General features: G+C 36.5%; 3 protein-coding genes across 4 annotated transcripts; all 3 read right to left on the bottom strand.

The window, feature by feature from the left end:
• Nucleotides 1–687: 687 nt before the first annotated feature.
• LOC113770969 (pyruvate dehydrogenase E1 component subunit beta-3, chloroplastic-like) lies at nt 688–4484 on the bottom strand. The gene is made up of 4 exons (XM_027315603.1): nt 4120–4484; nt 3728–3810; nt 3590–3633; nt 688–1931 (listed from the first exon to the last, which is right to left on the bottom strand). Exons 1-4 carry the CDS (start codon nt 4229–4231, stop codon nt 959–961), a joined length of 1212 nt encoding a protein of 403 aa, XP_027171404.1. The 5' UTR covers nt 4232–4484; the 3' UTR covers nt 688–958.
• Nucleotides 4485–5128: 644 nt separating this feature from the next.
• On the bottom strand, nt 5129–9719 carry LOC113772446 (bystin). Of its 2 annotated transcripts, none has more exons than XM_027317039.1 (12): nt 9512–9719; nt 9222–9428; nt 8729–8858; nt 8338–8389; nt 7922–8249; nt 7756–7835; nt 7279–7326; nt 7029–7175; nt 6533–6605; nt 6373–6448; nt 5658–5771; nt 5129–5560 (listed from the first exon to the last, which is right to left on the bottom strand). In XM_027317039.1, the coding sequence occupies exons 1-11, from the start codon at nt 9641–9643 to the stop codon at nt 5692–5694; spliced, it is 1353 nt and encodes a 450-aa protein (XP_027172840.1). In that variant the 5' UTR covers nt 9644–9719; the 3' UTR covers nt 5129–5560; nt 5658–5691. The 2 variants fall into 2 exon arrangements, with proteins under 2 accessions (XP_027172840.1, XP_027172841.1); XM_027317040.1 differs by having other exon boundaries at nt 8729–8855.
• An 847-nt stretch (nt 9720–10566) lies between these two features.
• On the bottom strand, nt 10567–16325 carry LOC113770455 (UDP-glycosyltransferase TURAN). The gene is made up of 17 exons (XM_027314910.1): nt 16175–16325; nt 15997–16106; nt 15794–15827; nt 15609–15664; nt 15364–15504; nt 13947–14095; nt 13776–13865; nt 13607–13673; nt 13464–13527; nt 13261–13375; nt 12563–12729; nt 12334–12444; nt 12194–12255; nt 12053–12105; nt 11903–11978; nt 11385–11513; nt 10567–10936 (listed from the first exon to the last, which is right to left on the bottom strand). The coding sequence occupies exons 1-17, from the start codon at nt 16179–16181 to the stop codon at nt 10913–10915; spliced, it is 1455 nt and encodes a 484-aa protein (XP_027170711.1). The 5' UTR covers nt 16182–16325; the 3' UTR covers nt 10567–10912.
• Between the last annotated feature and the right edge of the window lie 926 nt (nt 16326–17251).

The following is a 17251-nucleotide window of genomic DNA, read 5'->3' as shown; positions in this document are numbered from 1 at the left end:
CTCTTAAAAAGTAAGGATTTTTTTTTTTTTTTTCGAAAAAAAAAGGTGGTGGAAAAGGCCAACCTGAAATAAGAGTAACCACCACAGGGCCTGGGTCCATTTTTGTGCATATCCAGGCTTCCTCATTGTTTCGAGTGACATCGTGTGTGGCTAAGGTTTATTTATTTTACAAACGAAAGCAAGAGGTGAGGCTAACACTAACTAGAAACATTATTGTGTCAAAGAACAGTGCAACAATCTTTCAGAAATTGCCTGACATCAAAGAAAAGGCACAATCATCATGCAATGACAACTTATCTACAGTCATTAACTTCAGACGAATGAAGCCAGACATCAAATTTCAACTACTAGAAATGGTAAACTTTGCAAAAAACTAAAAGCTCTTATTATCTGATGACCAAGTGCCAATTTTCTGATCAACAATTTGTTATAGAAACAGAAATTCTATATAACTACGGTTACATTTCTTTAACTGACCAGGACAGAAGGAGAAAATTATGAGCGAGAGGGTGCCATTAGGCTGAAGATTTCGGGCCACTAAATGTACAACCTTCCTATATTATCACAATCAAATTCAAGCTCCGTCATAAATGGTGTTATGAACTGAGATCTGTTTCTTAAGAACGAAGGTTAGACCAACAACAAGCACTCACCAAGCGTTCAAGAGCATAACAGAAAGCATAAAACTCAATCAGAACATATGCAGGTTACTTTCAGGTTGAACATGCTTAAGTTAAAATTTTGTCTGAGAACAGATGTCATCACAATACTCACTTTCTTTGCAATTTTGATACCCAACAAATAGCCACTAGCCCAAAACTGGAACCGACTAAAACAGTAAAAAGAAAATAATATTCAGTTACAAAGTAAATAAAGAAATCAATGCCATCAAGGACTGGATATTTTGTGTGAAGGAAGACCTTAGTTGCAACTAATCCCGCCATTGCTGTGGCAGATGCTACTGGCAGAGCTGCTCAACAGCAGCCACAATCTGTGGCGGTTGAACCAAGGTCCATTCCTCCAATGTACCGGCATAAGGAGTTGGAACATCCTGGGAGGACAGGCAAATAATTTGTGCATCCAAATAATCATGGAAATTCTCATTTATTGCAGCTGTCAGGCTGGCTCCAATACCACCTGTCCGCATGCATTCCTCAACTATAAGCACGCGATGAGTTTTCTTCACAGAGTTTCCAATGGTGTAAAGATCAAATGGTTTCAAGGATCTAATATCAATGACCTCAGGATCATATCCTTTGTTGACCAGTGTTTTAACGGCTTGCATTACATGGTACCTCATCCGTGAGTAGGTTAGTATTGTTACATGCTCACCAGGCCTTACCATCTCTGCCTCTTCCAGATTGAGTACATATTCTTCATCAGGAATTCTTTCCTTGAGGTTGTAGAGAAGCACATGCTCAAACAGAACCACAGGATTCTCACTACGAATGGCAGCCTTCATAAGCCCCTTTGCATTGTAAGGGGTTGAGCAAGCAACCAGCTGGATTCCAGGAATTGACTGAAAGTAAGACTCAAGCCTTTGAGAGTGCTCTGCCCCAAGTTGGCGCCCTACGCCTCCGGGCCCCCGTATCACAGCTGGAATGGTGAATTGACCACCAGATGTGTAGTGAAGCATGCCACAATTGTCAGATATCTGGTTGAAAGCCAACAGTAGAAATCCCATATTCATGCCCTCTATGACTGGTCTTAGGCCAGTCATTGCAGCCCCAATACCCATGCCTGTGAAAGAGTTTTCAGCTATGGGTGTGTCAAGCACCCTTAAATCTCCAAATTTAGGTGCAAGACCTTTAGTGACCTTGTATGAGCCGCCATAGTGACCTACATCTTCACCCATGACACAAACTCGAGGATCTCTTTCCATTTCTTCCTCCAGTCCTTCTCTAAGGGCTTCAAATAGCAGCAATTCATGCCTAATATTATTTGTGGAAGGTGGAGTTTATTATCACATATGACAAAAAGAATAGCTTAAAGAAACTAATTTAACATTAGATACAATGGTAAAGGAACTACTTTAACATCACTTCACTTATAACAAAGTAGATGCAATGTTAGATCTCGCCAAACAATTCATCTGATGGTGCACAAATGAAATGCTTGATCTCAAGTCCTTGCAATACAAGTCACTATAAAAAAGTGACTCCCTCAAAGAAGCCTCCCAAAAACAAAGTTAATTTGACCTGTTCTGACACATGAAATCAGTAAAAGTTTTACTTTCTCCAATTTCTATGGTGTACGATTGTATAAATAGTAAAACACAATGGTCTCAGCTCAAGAATGCATGTCTAATAGATTGACTGCATTAGACATATTTGAAATAGAAAGGAAATTTAACTGCATTCACTATTGCCATTTTCCAGTGAACACATCTACAACACGTCTCTTATTTTGGTATAGGTTCATCCTCAATTTGTGACTTGTACATGTAAAACACCTCCTTTCTGAAATTCCACAATTTTTAGTACACTTCACCCTCTTCTACGTAAAACGATAAACAACAAAGAAACAACCTGATGTCAGAAGCTTTAAAGTTCTTTTTGCCCCAGTCACAAATACAACCTGAAACTCTTTGAGAAAAAAAGTCTAATACCTAATCTCCCCGATATTCAAGATTATAAGGCTCAACAATTTCATACACAAGCTATCCTTGTAATTGTCCTTTTAATAAAAGTCATGTGCTTTAGCTTGTGAGTTCGTTACGTTTTCAGACTAATTTCATAACATAAAAACACAAAGACTCCAAGGGCAGAAACCTAGGGATAAAGGACCACTGGTGGGCTTTAAACTTGGGAGATACTTTATTCTACACAAGTGATGAAATAAATGTTACAATTTAAATTGGTACAAAAAAAAAATCATATCACAGTTTGCTGAAAAGGGAAAAGAAAGGTGAACATCCGCACACCTTCCCCCTGCACAAATGCACCCACACATACTAGCGAAATCCATGTCAAACAAATATCAACACTCTTGAAAGTTCGTCAAAAGAACAGAAAGCTTTCCTATAAGTTGTATGTTATTGTAAATTCAAAAGCATGCACCTCTTTACTGTCCCTCGAATAATAAGTTGAAAATGTACATTTCCGGAATTTATGAATGTAGCTGCAGCTGCAGCAGTAAGAAGAGATATTACGTATATTCTCATTTGGAGGCAGGTGAGATTTTAAGGTCCATCACTGACAGTTACCAGAAAGGAATGCTGTGATAAAAGTCCCCGAAGGTCCCAAATACAGCTATATTTGTAAGAAACCGAGATATTTTATGCCATAAGTGGGATTTTCTTTTAAACAAAAAAAAAAAAGGAACAAAAGAATTCCGAATTCAAGGCAAACTTTATAAGGAAACGTAGATAACTCAATTGATGGATTAACCAGTAGAAATAGGCTACAGAGATAGAGCAAGAGTCAACCACAACAACAATTGCAACACTCAATTTCTGTAGAATAGAAGTTCAGAACCATGAGATTGAACTCAAAACGAACTAAACAAGTGGGAAAACAACAAATATAATAGTTGAACTAGAAAATATGAACATTCAATGAATAAACATAAGAAAGAAAAAAGAAAATACCCAGGTTTCGAAGCACCCGAAGCAGCAGCATTCTCACCCTTTGTCTGATCACATAGCAATAAAAGATAAATATGTATGTCTAGTATCAAATTAACAGGAATAAGCAGTTGATATTCTACAAGGTAATGGTGCACTCACTGCAACTGCTTTAGCAATTAATTTTCCTGCTCTGTAGCTTTCATGTAATGAGCTCAAATTCGACCTGGCCTCAGATCTAATCACTGCAGAACAGCGCAAAATTAACAAAAACAAAGAGGAAACAACTCAACAATTAATGCTCGTTCGAAACCCGTTTTCACATTGATAAAAAATGCAACCTTGAAACAATGGATCATGGACTCAACTCATGACCTAAACTGAAAAGGCTAAAATTTGCGACATTGGCCTAATTAGGTTACCAACCCATTACTCAAAATCCAATCTTGTTAACATTTTTCCAATTCCCTTCTCATTTCATCATTTTTCTGAAGAAAAAAGACTAAAGAAAAAAAAACTAATAAAGAACAAAGAATAAAAGGAAAGAAACAAACCTGGGAGTGAATGCAGCGAGGAAACAGCAAATTTATTAGATTGATGATCAGGGAAGACCCCTCCTGAAGCTACTGGTGAAGCAACTCCAATTGTGTGCAACATGGCCGCCATTGTCCACTTTTATTCGTCTCTGTCTGCAGAGATTTTAAGCAAATGGAAAGGAAATGCCAGTAACGATGGGTGGGCAGATAGGAAAAACGGTGGGGAGTAGATGAGAAAATTTATACAAGTGAAAAAAAAATATGAGGCAGAGAGCCGGGGCGGAGATACTGAGAAAAGGGTGGCGATCTAATTGAGGTGAATTAAAGAGAATGAAAAGAAAAGGTGGCAATATGGGGGCGATGAAAACAAGGAATGTAGCTGTCTCTGACTGCGCCTCCAGTTAAACTTTGGTTCTATTTGTATGAAAACGTGATGCATCGACTTTCCTCTATTTGTATGAAAGCGTGATCTATCTGTTTGGACAGGGGACTTTCTGCATTGCCATGCCAACCAACTCTACCCAAATTAATGGCCAAGGGAGTTTTCTTCAAAATCTCCAATATGGAAATTGCATTTTCCCTTTTTTTTTTTTTTTTACTTTTTTCTTGATCTTTAGTTATTTTGTGGTTGAGGGCCTTGAGGCTTGGAGTCCATCCAAGGGAGTTTAGAAGGTTTAAATGCTCCTTTGGCCTTTGTTAGGCAAGGAAATTGAAGGTTTTCGCAACATGTTTTTGTTGGTATAGGTTCTTCAATTTTGTTACTCTCTACATAGCTTTTGGCGAAAAAGTATTGCATTTTAGGGAAAGGTTGTAATTTTTTATTTTTTATGTATACTCCATGTCCATTTTGATGTTTAAACTTCTGCTAAGACACTAGAACATGGAAAAACTCTTATGTTATTTATTGGTGTTGGGTGAATTAATCTATTTTAATTAAAAAAAATTGATCCATTGTGATTGAAGTATATTACGTTTCCATGCAGCATGTTTGTTTCTACAGAAAATGGTTAGAGATTATTACAAGAAGTTATCCAAATTGTATCTCCAAATAGCCCTACATTTTCAATTGGGCTTCTCATTTAGAGACCATATTTTCTCCTTTCTCATTCTGGCATGCAGTTTAACGTCCAGCCAGTTAGAGCAACACAATTCTTCCCCTCCCTATTAGGATACCATCTAACAATAGCCCATGGCAGATTATATTCATTCCACCGAGTACAAGAAATGATCTTTACCAAAACATAATGATATTTTTGCCCACGACTATCAATTAGGTCCAAGAAGCAAAATACAAGTTTTAATATCTCTACCAGACTAAAATATACCATAACATTCGATGCACTTGGCAAGCTCTCCTACAAGAACAACACCCTTTGTCTGTGTCTTGAAGAGTAAAATCTGACTGGATAATTTTTAATTACAAGCCTCTTCCCCCTCCGAATCCCAAAACTGGAACCACCTGCATTATGAGGTTAGAAACTTCAAATCAGTTGCTAGTAATGAATATCAAGCATGAGAAGATTCCAATAAGACATAATTGTAAACAGAAGGGATACCTGGTAATCCAAAAATTAGTCGCCGTAGAAATAATTAATCTTCTTCCATGGGAACTTCAGGAATATCAAACCTATCTTCTTCAATTGCTTTATTTATAACAGAAACTGGGGCTGGTATTGGGAAGTCAAGGAAATAAAGCTCAATCCGAACTGAAGATCACAATCATTTTAAAAGAAAATACTCCAAATACTTGTCAACTGAAGTAAGCAAAAACACACATCTATTAATAATTAAACCCAAAAAGAAACAAAATAAGCAAGAATGTAGTCCAGCAGAAATCAGTATTCCACAACAAGACATTTAAAAAATTTCTTAAAGTACCGGTTATTATCAACTATTAGTGAAATTACATGCAAAGCCATAGTTACACACTGTAAGTTCAAGTCTATACTAGAGAAACAGTGATACAAAATTAACAAAAAGCAGAAAAGCAGAACAGCAAGCCCCTCAGCTGATTGTAAATATTGAAACTGCCAATAAATGCATGCCTAAAGCCATTCCAATCACCTGACGCAATCATGGCAAAAATAAATGAACAGAACGCATACCAACATTCTGAGGCAGAAGCTCCATATATATTTAACTTCCATCCCTGTACACTGTAAATTTTTTTTTCTAGGAGTAAGCGATCATACATGTCATTGATATGGTAAGCTCATTCTTAGAGTAAACAAGGACCTAAAATCTCAAGACATCCTGAAGAGAAAAGGATATAGATAGACATAAGATCATCCTCCTTCTCCCCACGGTTACGGCTATTATTCAACTCTCTCAATATTTCAGGTGTAACCTGCATTTAAGAAGATGAATTAGATTAAAAAAACATTGTGTCCAACAGGAAAAGCGATTGCAATTATTAGGTTAATTAGCATACCAAATAATGTCTCTGCTTTTCAACAAGTGTACTGAGATTAGCTTTATCCTCCTTCGTCAACTCATTTTTGTACCTATGCATTTCCACACAATTGTTATACATGAGAAATTTACAAAGGAGAAAAAAAAAGGAGAGTTCATGTGCATACATTGATAATTGCAAATCAGAGAAGACACCTAGATGACTACTATGGAGCTCTGGAACTGGATCAAAAAAAAAAAAAAATAGAGCATCCAAATTAATGCACATTAACGCTGCCTCTATTAGCTAAAGGAATTGTTCAACTAGGTCCGGCAACAAATTAATGTTTACTTCAAATCTAAAGACCAGGATGCCAAACATTTCCACCTAAAGTAGTCAAAGAAACTTTAAATCCCACAAACCCAAAAATCAATACCACCACCACCACCACAAAAACAGTTAAAAAGGAGAAGAATCAGACAAGTATTAAAGGCAAATTAGTTGTCAGATAACCATCAGCGATTAAGCTACAAACCTCTGCACAAAAGCAAGAAGTGACTGATGCCAGATCACAGGCATTGTCCTTGAATCTTCACAGAATTTCATAAAATGAGCAACCATTGCATCAAGCACTCGATATGGCAAAGCATATTTCTTCTCGATTAGTAACTTTATAAAGTAACTGCAAGAAAACATTCACTAACAGCTATCAGATGAACTGAAGACATAATTGAAAGAAGAGTGTGGAATGTTGTTAAGATCAGGAACGTAAATTGGGCTGATACCTTGTCGTTCCACAATACTCCATCTCTGCCAGCTTCAATAATGCTACACTGCAAAGCCCATATTAAAACTGTTTATGCCCTTGTGGAAAAATTAAGAAAAACAGAGGGAACTAAGCAATGATTACATGAAAACTGAATTCAATAAATCACACATGCAAAAGCCCCCTCTTGGCATGGGAGTCCAACAATACTCAAAGAAAAGGATGCCATTTGAAAGATGCAATTTTATCTAAAGATTGTGTGCGCGCGTGAAAGAGAGAGAGAGAGAGGAAGGGAGGGAGGGAGGGATTCAGAAACTCTTTGCCTCTAGTCATGTTCTCCTTATGCCATCTTTCTTCATTTTATGGCAAATTAGTCAATTAAACCCTTCATACTTTGTCCTTTTATTCCAACCCAAACCCCAAGGAAAATGAAACAACTTGTTGTGCCTCAAATTGAGAAACCACACGATTTTGTCGGCACTAAAAGTAACAGTACCTAGAATGAAGAGGCGGAATGGAGACCTTCTGAAGAACACTTCCGATTATAACAGCTTCCCTGAGATTACATGTCCTTGACTGGAAAAAGGAAATAAAATATTTGCTTAAGCAAGAACATTGGGAGTTGGAAATCTAGCAAGCACAAAATTATAAAGCAAATGTACCTCACAAAGTGGAAACAATATTCCCTTATTGAAGGCAGCTGGTTTATACAGGCACTTCTTCAGAGATTGATACAAGGCAAAATGCAGTCTTTTGTTCTTCCTGATATCTTCTCTAACACGTGGCAGTAAAACAAGTTTATAAAAGCGTTCTGCCTTCTTCACACCCAAATTGGAAGCAAAAATTCTTGTCGCTTGATACATGGCATTCGGTGACCACTTCTCAGGTTCAGTCAAATACAAGACTTCCTCCCAAAATTGAATTGAAGGTATGTGTTTGAAGGCCTTTGGCATTTTTCCTGAGGTATATTTGCCAAGTAGCTTTCCAACCCTGCATAGCATTAACCACTGACATCAATAACTCATAAAGTTTGTAAGATCACATACAATAGGGATGGGGTGTCAGAAAATTTAAGTACCCCTTATATAATTCTATGATGGAATCATCCAATTTTGGCATCGGTCGTGCTTCTGCAGAGACAAACATGAAATTAGTTTAGGGAAAAAAAATATCAAAACCTCATCTTATTTACCATATTCTAATGCATCAGATGTTTAAATCAGTTAAACAACTTGTAAAAATCCTATAATTTCAGAAAAGATACTCCCAAAGCACATAAAATAGAGAACTCAGTTTTCAAAGCAAATCATCATACGGAAAGAAGAGCAGCAACAACTTGATTTATGAATGAAGGAGGGGAAAAAGGTTCCAAAGTCTCATTTCAGGTGACTACAACTTTCAACTTTCTTTGTATCAAGTCAAAAGGCATTAAACAGTGAGCGAAATCAAAAGAATAATAAGAAGAAGACCTGAAGAAACTTGAGCATCTTTTTCTTTGATCCTCTCAACAATAATATCAGCCAATGTGCGCTGAGGACGACTATCAACCGACAGAAAGGCTTCCAGTAGCTTTTCGTCATCCTCATCAATTTGATCCTGCTGCATTACTATAATAAATAATAGGGCAAGGACACAACTCCAAAAGACGAAAAAAACTCCATGCCACTCCCCCGCCCCTCCCAAGTTGCCAACTGAATATATAAAAGTAATTCCAACTATATTCTGCTGAGATCCTAGCTAAAATTTTCAGAATCGCATATACAGCTTAGTTATATATAGAAATTAAATCCTATTTCTATCATCACATGAAGCTGATATTTGCCGTTAAGTTAAAAATAGCTACTTCAGAGAAGTATCAATCCCCAATGTCACTACTGCATTTCCCATTCCCAGCCATAATATTCAGTTAAAAAAAAAACGATTTTAAGGAAGTTTAGAATGAAAGGGGAAAAAGGAGCAGACCTCCTCCCAGCCACCAAATTGGCTCCGAGTTTCAGAAAATCCCCCGAAATCATCAATATCCTCCTCTTCATCATCCTCTGCAACCTTTTTCGGCTCCTCCACGAAAACCAAGTTAGGATTTTGCTCTTGCGCCTCCTCTTCCTCAATTTCCTTTTGCTGAATTAACGCCTCCTTCAGTATCTTCGAACTAATTCCCGACGATATCACCTAAATCCATTAAACACGAAATAAATACATGATTCCATACATGAAGAAGAGGGGTGGGTTGGGGAAAGGAGACGGCGGCGTACTTGTTGCTGTTGCTGGTGGAGCTTGGGAGGCTTTCGGCGTTTCGTGGAAGTGGAGGTAGTGGACTTGGACTCGTCATTATCGGCAGAGAGGAACGGCTCTGGGTTTGTAATTCGATTTCGCTTCTTCGCCATTGATTACTGGTGAAGGGTGGTGGCTGGAAGCACTATATTTGCAGCTGATAAACCCTAGTTGTATAAACCCAAGTTGGATTAATGTTTTGGAGGTGTTTTTGAAAAATTGTAGTGTAAGAGTTTTTAAAGTATATTTTAGAATATTTTTAGGATATATTTTGAGATATTTTTAAATATTAAAAGAAATTAGACTATTTTTAGAGTATCTTTTAAAATATTTTTAAAATTTTTTATAGTATTTAAAAAATTAATTTTTAAAAAACTGATGAATCCAAACAAAGCAAAAGAGATTTATACATTTGGGATCTTTGTGTAGTGCTTTTGGTATATAAAATCAAGTACTCAGGTAAACACGCCTTCCACTCAATCTGGATAGTGTTCTCCATTTTGTAAAAGGTAGATAGAAATAATATGTACTAGTTATGATTTATACATTTGAAAGCGTGATCTTTGCGTAACGCTTTTTGTATACAAAATCAAGTATTTAGGTAAGCACGCCTTCCACTCAATCTGGACAGTGTTATCCAAAAATCTTTTTGCAAAAAATTGGACATATACAAAGAGCAAATAGCAAAATTGTCAATATACTATTTAAAAGCATTTATTTTGGTTAATAAACGTCTTATATGGTCAAAAAGATCATTCCAATAATCAAAACATACATCTTTGTCTGGAGTACATCAAGTTACCTTGACCATGGTTTAATGAATTAATGGAGGTTCTAAATAAGTTCTACTCACCATTAATGTACTTATTAAGCAGTTCACTTCGCTTCCATTTCTAAGTAGTGGAGCTTGGGAGGCTTAGGCTTTGGGCGTTTCCTGGAAGTTACTCTTAAAGCTGGCGAGCAGTCGAATTGAAGACAAATTCGAAAACGTTCAATTGCCATTGGCAGTCCTTAATGTTTCATACCAATGCGCAGTTTAAGAACCACACATGTTATTTTCTGTAGTATTGGTGCACACACCATTGTTGCTCAAACAACAACATTATAATATGTTAGTACAATTTCAAATTAACGATGGAAGAATTTTTGCTAAACAAAAGTTGCACAAAGAGGGAACAAGCACTTCAGATGAAACGTAATTTACATGGCTCACAACTGACCATCTGTTGATGCATATTTTCAAGATCACGAGGGGCTCAATGTTGCCCAGATACTTCCACAATGCAAAGTACGCCACTCAGATCAAAAACCAATTAGATGGAGATGCAACCTCTTCGCAAACATAGTTGACTCAAAACATTTGGTGCTACAGCCTACCTGAGTCAGCTGAAGTTCTGAGAAATAACCTGCAACAAGAATGCAAAACAATTATATTCCAGTTCCAAACGAAACAATGCTGCGTAGACATTCTGATTTGGATAAATTTCACTTGATTTCTAGTCCAAGAATGTTCATAAAATACAACTTACGATGGACTAGTACCGCAAAAAAAAAAAAAAAACCCCCACAAAATTGTGGTCACAACAGTAAACCTGCACCTGCACTTTGACTCCTAGTAGTATTAAGATATATACAATTGCAGAGAATATCTTGTCGCATGACAAAGCATTTCACTTAGTTGGTGTTTCAAGAGAGAGATTCTCAAATACCAAGCAAATTTCATAAATTGATGTAAAAAAATCCTGTTAGTAAAAGACAGTCTTTTCATTGAAAATGTTAACAGAGGAGAGATATTTTCACCCAAAAAATCTTTCCAGAAGATGAGGTCCTTGAGCTGACAAAAGATTTACTTGCCTCAGATAGTAAGGGCTTGGCATTCTCATCCCATCCTGTTACCCACTTTGCAGAAGATGCCTTTGCTAATACCCCTTCCCGCAATGAACTCAATGCATCACATTCATGTGGAAACCCTTTGAACAGCATCTGCAGAGTATGATCTGTGTCATAACAAATAGAAGAACAAAAGCCAAGTTCCAAATTCTGCTTTCCTATCGCATATGTCAATTGTCAGGAACGTTCCTAATGCGCTTACAACTCATTGGCCCACCTCCCATATCTGACCTAAATTGGTTATTTGATGCAATAGCATATTGTTCCATGTTCTACATATATATTATGTCCAGCCACTGCAATTCTCTAACTTGTAAATCATGCCATAATATGGCATCTAAAATGATTTCTTATCAGTAGTACTTAAGGAATACCAACTCATCAGGCCAAACTGAAAGAACAAACTCTGAAGAATTCAAATTGTTATTAACTCCTTATTAAGCCCATCATAGCACATTGCAAGCCATTAGAATGGAGCTTACCATGAGTTGATCAGCAAGTTCGGAAGAAGACGAAAAGAGCAGACCAGTTCTATTATTTTCAACAAGCTCCTCAATGCTGGAAAAAATCAATAGTAGTCAATAGATGCTATAAACATAAATACACACAACAGGTTGAAAGAAATATCTTACCAAGAATATGAAACAGCACAAACTGGTAATCCACAGCCAAACATATCCACAACCTAAAAGACCCATGCTTCAAAGGATGAGATTGAGAAACTCTGCCAATAACTCTTTCGCATACAAAGACAATGAATCTGGCACATATACCTTCATTGGGAGATCTAACCCAGACGAGGAAGTATGTAGACAAACACCAAGATCTGCAGAACCTGTAATCAAGAGACCAATGGACAGTCAGATACTCCACTTTAGAATATATCAGGAGTGAAAAACTTCTAACAGCTTACCAAGAAGCAATGGATAATCCTCTGCTGTCAACCACATTGTACGAAATGCCACTCGCTTAAGTTTCAATTTCCTTATCTTCTGTTCATATTTGTCTTTCTCAGGTCCCTTTCCTTCAGCATGGAGAAGGGGAGAAAAATAAAACAAAAAGTAGAGTGACGCTTGTAACCAACAAAAACTTCTATCAACAGTAAATCAACAAATATGAAATCATGAATTAACTGTCATTACCAGTAATTATGAATAGCAACCTTGGGTACAAAAATTGCTTCCCATTACAGATTTCATTCCATAAAATTTCCTCATCACTCACATCATCCTCATTTAATAGTCCTGCAACTCGTCTATCATACATAAGTGCTGCCTCCAAAAGAATGCTAAAGTCTTCATCTGGAGTCCTGAAAATTACTTATATGGAATCAGAGATGCTATGCAGAATAACAACATTATAACAATTTGGCTATTCCTTAAGACAACAGCCGCCATCCATATTTGCTATGAACTCACATCATTTAGTTATGGCCCATTAACCACATAATTCTGCACTTGGGACAATGGTGAAAACAAGACTTCAGAATTACCATTTCGCACTGCATTTCATGCCAAAGAATTGAAGAATGCATGAAAAAGCTATTCAGATTATCATTGTTATCCTTCTTTCTGGTTTTGAAGCTCGCAAAAACAGCAGTGGTACTAATTTCTGTTGTTGGGAGATCACTAAACTAATCAATGTTTCTGTGTTGTGAACAGTTTGATCTCAAATCAATAACACTCCTAAGATGGTTATCTGTCTCCGAAGAACTAAAGCCATAACTTTACCTTAAAAAGTTTCATAACCTCCTAAGATACTGTGGAGTGGGATAGTCATCTACAATTTAGTAATTAGGTGCTTAGTTGATCTACTTAATGAAGACACATCAACAGCTTACCAACTTGTGCTGCTTACAATGATGGCAGGTCTGTTCTGCTTCATAATTATATTTGTGCCAGTATGAATTGTAAATAAGGTAGAATTGGGATCACTTTCACCTGTTCCAGTCATTCCTGCAATTTTAAGAGAAAACCATGATTGGCATCAACTAATTCAACATCAAATAAAGATCAACTGCATAACAAATTGTGTTACTACTACCATAGCTTATGCAGTCTTGAATTCCAAAGGGTTGACTGAGACTATCGCTGATCCTACAAAACAACTACAATCCACAGTCAATTTTTAAAATTCTCCAAGTCAATACATGTTGCTGAACAATCCGATTGGAAAAAAAAAAGTACCTCATGCTTCTCCTCAATGGAAGCAGGTCGGAAAAATTCAGGAGGTTGATCACAAAGAACAGTTGCTCTGAGATATAAAAACACAAAAATGATAAGGAATACTTGCTGGAGCTCAACCATAAGATGACCAATCAGAGTCAAATGTGAAGAAGAGAATTCACACTCTTACTTAATCCCCCAGTTCTGATCCAATTCATGTTGCATTGCCTTTGTCACACAAAAGGCACCACTTGCCATCCTCCCATAATGCTTCTCAATCCTAAATATGTTTTGACTTTATGAATCATTAATTATGAAAAGGTCCAATTCTACACTTAAATGGAAAAGGTTTGTCTTATACCAACGATATATTGTCACAAAACTGCTGCCCCTCCCAAGAGTCAGTGAAAGTAGTGTGTAACCAAAATTATGCCAGTCTACTACAAATGCAGAATGTCTCAGGCAGCTGGCCCATTTAACAGCTACTAAAGTAGGAACTGATGGAGGATTCTGCAATAATACAAACCATAATGTTGAATTGTGAATGGAGGTAGACAGCAAAATTTGTGAAAAGGATGAATACTTCAGATAGCAGCATCTTAATAAGAAAGCTAGAGCTCATATTTTTAGAATAAACTTTGTTCCAATCTGATGCATATGAAAGGCATTGCTTGCTGAGGCTATACACGTTTAGAAGTAAAGACATCTGATCCATTAAAAGCAAAATCTTCTGCTCCACTATTTGGTAATACACCACCATACAAGAGATAATCTCTTAACTATTTTTTCTCATAGGAAAATTTGCCAATTTGGTGCCTCACATTTTCACAAAGAACTTTTTTAGTCCCTCACAATTAAAATTATCCAAAATAGCCCTTCAGATATAAAATTTTTTTTTGCATGTTTGCTCCCAAAGCTCATTTTCGCTCATTTCTCCAGTCAAAAAATGGACGCCTCCCTCACTTGCTCATAATTTCAAGCACAAGCCATCCTCACTGAGGTGAACACATGAGGCAGGAATGTGGTTTTTGGCTGAAGAAGTGAACGAAAATGAGCTTTGGGACCAAATAGGCAGACTTTTTTTTTTCAATATCTGAGGGACTATTTTGGCTGATTTTGAATGTGAAGGACTAAAAAAGTTTTTTTCTGAACTAGAGACCAAATTGGCAAATTTCCCTTTCTCATATCTTCCATACTACAGCAGGCAAGTGTTCTTTCAACACACAGCCATGATATATCTACAAAACCAAGGTAGGCAAGCTGCATACACATATTTCATAAGGGTAAATCCCAGGTTTTTAGGCACTTAGGATGTCATCAAGTCAATGACATTATCAAGTGTCACTTCTTGGAACTCATTTCCATATCCTTACACCAGAAACCATTTCAAGATTCTAATTTAAGCTCTTCCCTAAAACCTTCCAGTGCCAGAATACAAAGAGGAATATTGCAGGGGCAGATCTGCATTCCTTGAGGCTAATACACTGCAAGTTGAACAACGGTCTTTTTTTCTTTCAGAAAAAACAACCAACAAGTAGACCAAGATTACAATTGCTAAGCAAAAAAATCAATCTTTCCTTTAGAAAACAGAATTCTTGTTGCATCAAAATATAAAAGAGTACATAGTTTTCTGGTATACCAATCAAAGGCTCAAAGCAAAGACTTAATCCACATCCTCAACATGTACAAACAACTTACTAGCCAAATAAGAGAAATAAAACCACTCATACTAGAAAAAGAGACCTCAGTGGCAATTTAAGTGAAAAATTCAAACTCACCTGCACCAAGAAAACATCAGGCGCGGGTATTTTAAAACAAAGGTAGTAAAGAAGCACAAGAAACTGAACTAATGGCTTGAGCATAAGCATGAAGGGCCGAAGTATCTTAGGTAAACTTTCAGGTACAGATGGCCACTGTGTCTGCAGATTAAAAGCACATAATAAACGTAAATTACCATGCACCATCTAAAAAACTATAAATACACAGCTCAAAATGTTTTGAAATATCTATCTCACAGTAGTACCATTCTGTGAAGATGTATGGATTGGTGCTGTAACAAGGCAGCGTGGGGCTCTGAACCTAGCCAGAATCAAAGCATAGAATAAAGCAACAAGCAAGAATCTTTGTAAATGCTAAAATTGCTGGCAACTTGAAAATATAACAACCCAATTGATAATTGATTGCTTGATGAAAGAAACATATATTTACCTCCATAGGCAACAATATCTACATCTAAGCCAGCCTGAACCGAAGAATGGGAATTGATATAACAAGAGTCAGAAGAAAAAGGCTAAAATGCAGTTTGCAAGTGATACTAAACATCATCAAATACTGAACGAAAATAAAAAATATATATTTCATATAGTTTAAATGAAGTGTGTAACTGTTTGTGTGTAGAATTATAGATAGACCTGGCAAGCTAGGGAGAGGGCGTGATACTGCATGCGAGGACTGCGGCCGATGTCGCCGAGGACAACCACAGCTGCTCGGCCTCTCCTTCCGATCTTCGTTTCGTTTTTATCTAGTAGTGAAAGTTGATCAGATCGTAAAACTAATAGGAATCACCAGTAATGAAATAACAATACAAACCTGACATTTCTTATACTTGCTTTACAGCACAAAGGTGCGATTTTCGATTTTCCAATTGCTTCCGGCGGTTCGGTAAGGGAGGAGGTGGCAGCGGACGGGCGGGTAGAGGTCGGAGACTGGATCGTGAATAACCGGGAAAATGAAAATTAACGTCGGCGTTTTGACCCTTTGTTTAGTACGGTATGGTTGTGTAATTCGATTAGAAATAAAAAAATAAAAAGTAATTCGACTTTTTGAAAAAAAAAAAAGGTAATTCCATTAAATAAATTTCTTTTTGGATAATTCGTATACATAATTTTAATTTTGTTTAGTATGCAAAAATCCATATATATATATATATGTAATTACTTTGGAATCTTTAAAAAAGTTTATAGCAAGTTGTATATTAATGGGTTTGACTAATAAGTGCTGCTGGCACACTATTTAAAACAGTTTTAAGTGTTAGTAATTTTTTTTCTTTAAAAGTCAAATTAATTTGGAAAAGGCATCTAATACAAGAGTAATAAATTTAAGTGTGTATTCATTTGGTAAAATTTGCGTGTTTTGATGAGTGCCCCTCATTAGAAAAATTCTTGTACTACTTCATCTATCCCACTTTAGTAATTTTTTTGGTAAAATTTACTTTATTATCAAAGTGGATAGAAGGAGTACAAAATTGTTGATACCAATTTTTTTTATATAAGAAATTCGGAACCAACGATTCTCAGAATGTCTCATTAATTGATTTTTTTGGGTGATTTCAATACGGTGTTGTTTTACAAATGTCATAGAAAGAAAGTCAAGACTTGAATTATGGAACTGATTATGAATTAATTACTCTTGAAAATATGATTAGACTCTTAATCTAATCAACAAGGATGAAAGCAGAAAAATGAAAAAGTAATGAGCGACAAAGAGTAGGACTTATTTCAGAAATAGTGAACCTAACAAAAGAATCAATCTCAGGAAAATTGTATGGTCCCTCCTTACATTACTTTCAAGTTTGTTTTCTCAATATGATTCCCTGATTCTTTAATTTGAAGTTGGTTTCTCCCATCGAGAATGCTAAAGAAATTATACGATGAATGTTTTACTTGC

Source organism: Coffea eugenioides, chromosome 5, assembly GCF_003713205.1.
Source record: "Coffea eugenioides isolate CCC68of chromosome 5, Ceug_1.0, whole genome shotgun sequence".
In the NCBI taxonomy this organism is placed as follows: domain Eukaryota; kingdom Viridiplantae; phylum Streptophyta; class Magnoliopsida; order Gentianales; family Rubiaceae; genus Coffea; species Coffea eugenioides.
The sequence above is the reverse complement of the archived record's forward strand: the minus strand, read 5'-3'. Positions and strand labels throughout refer to the sequence as shown.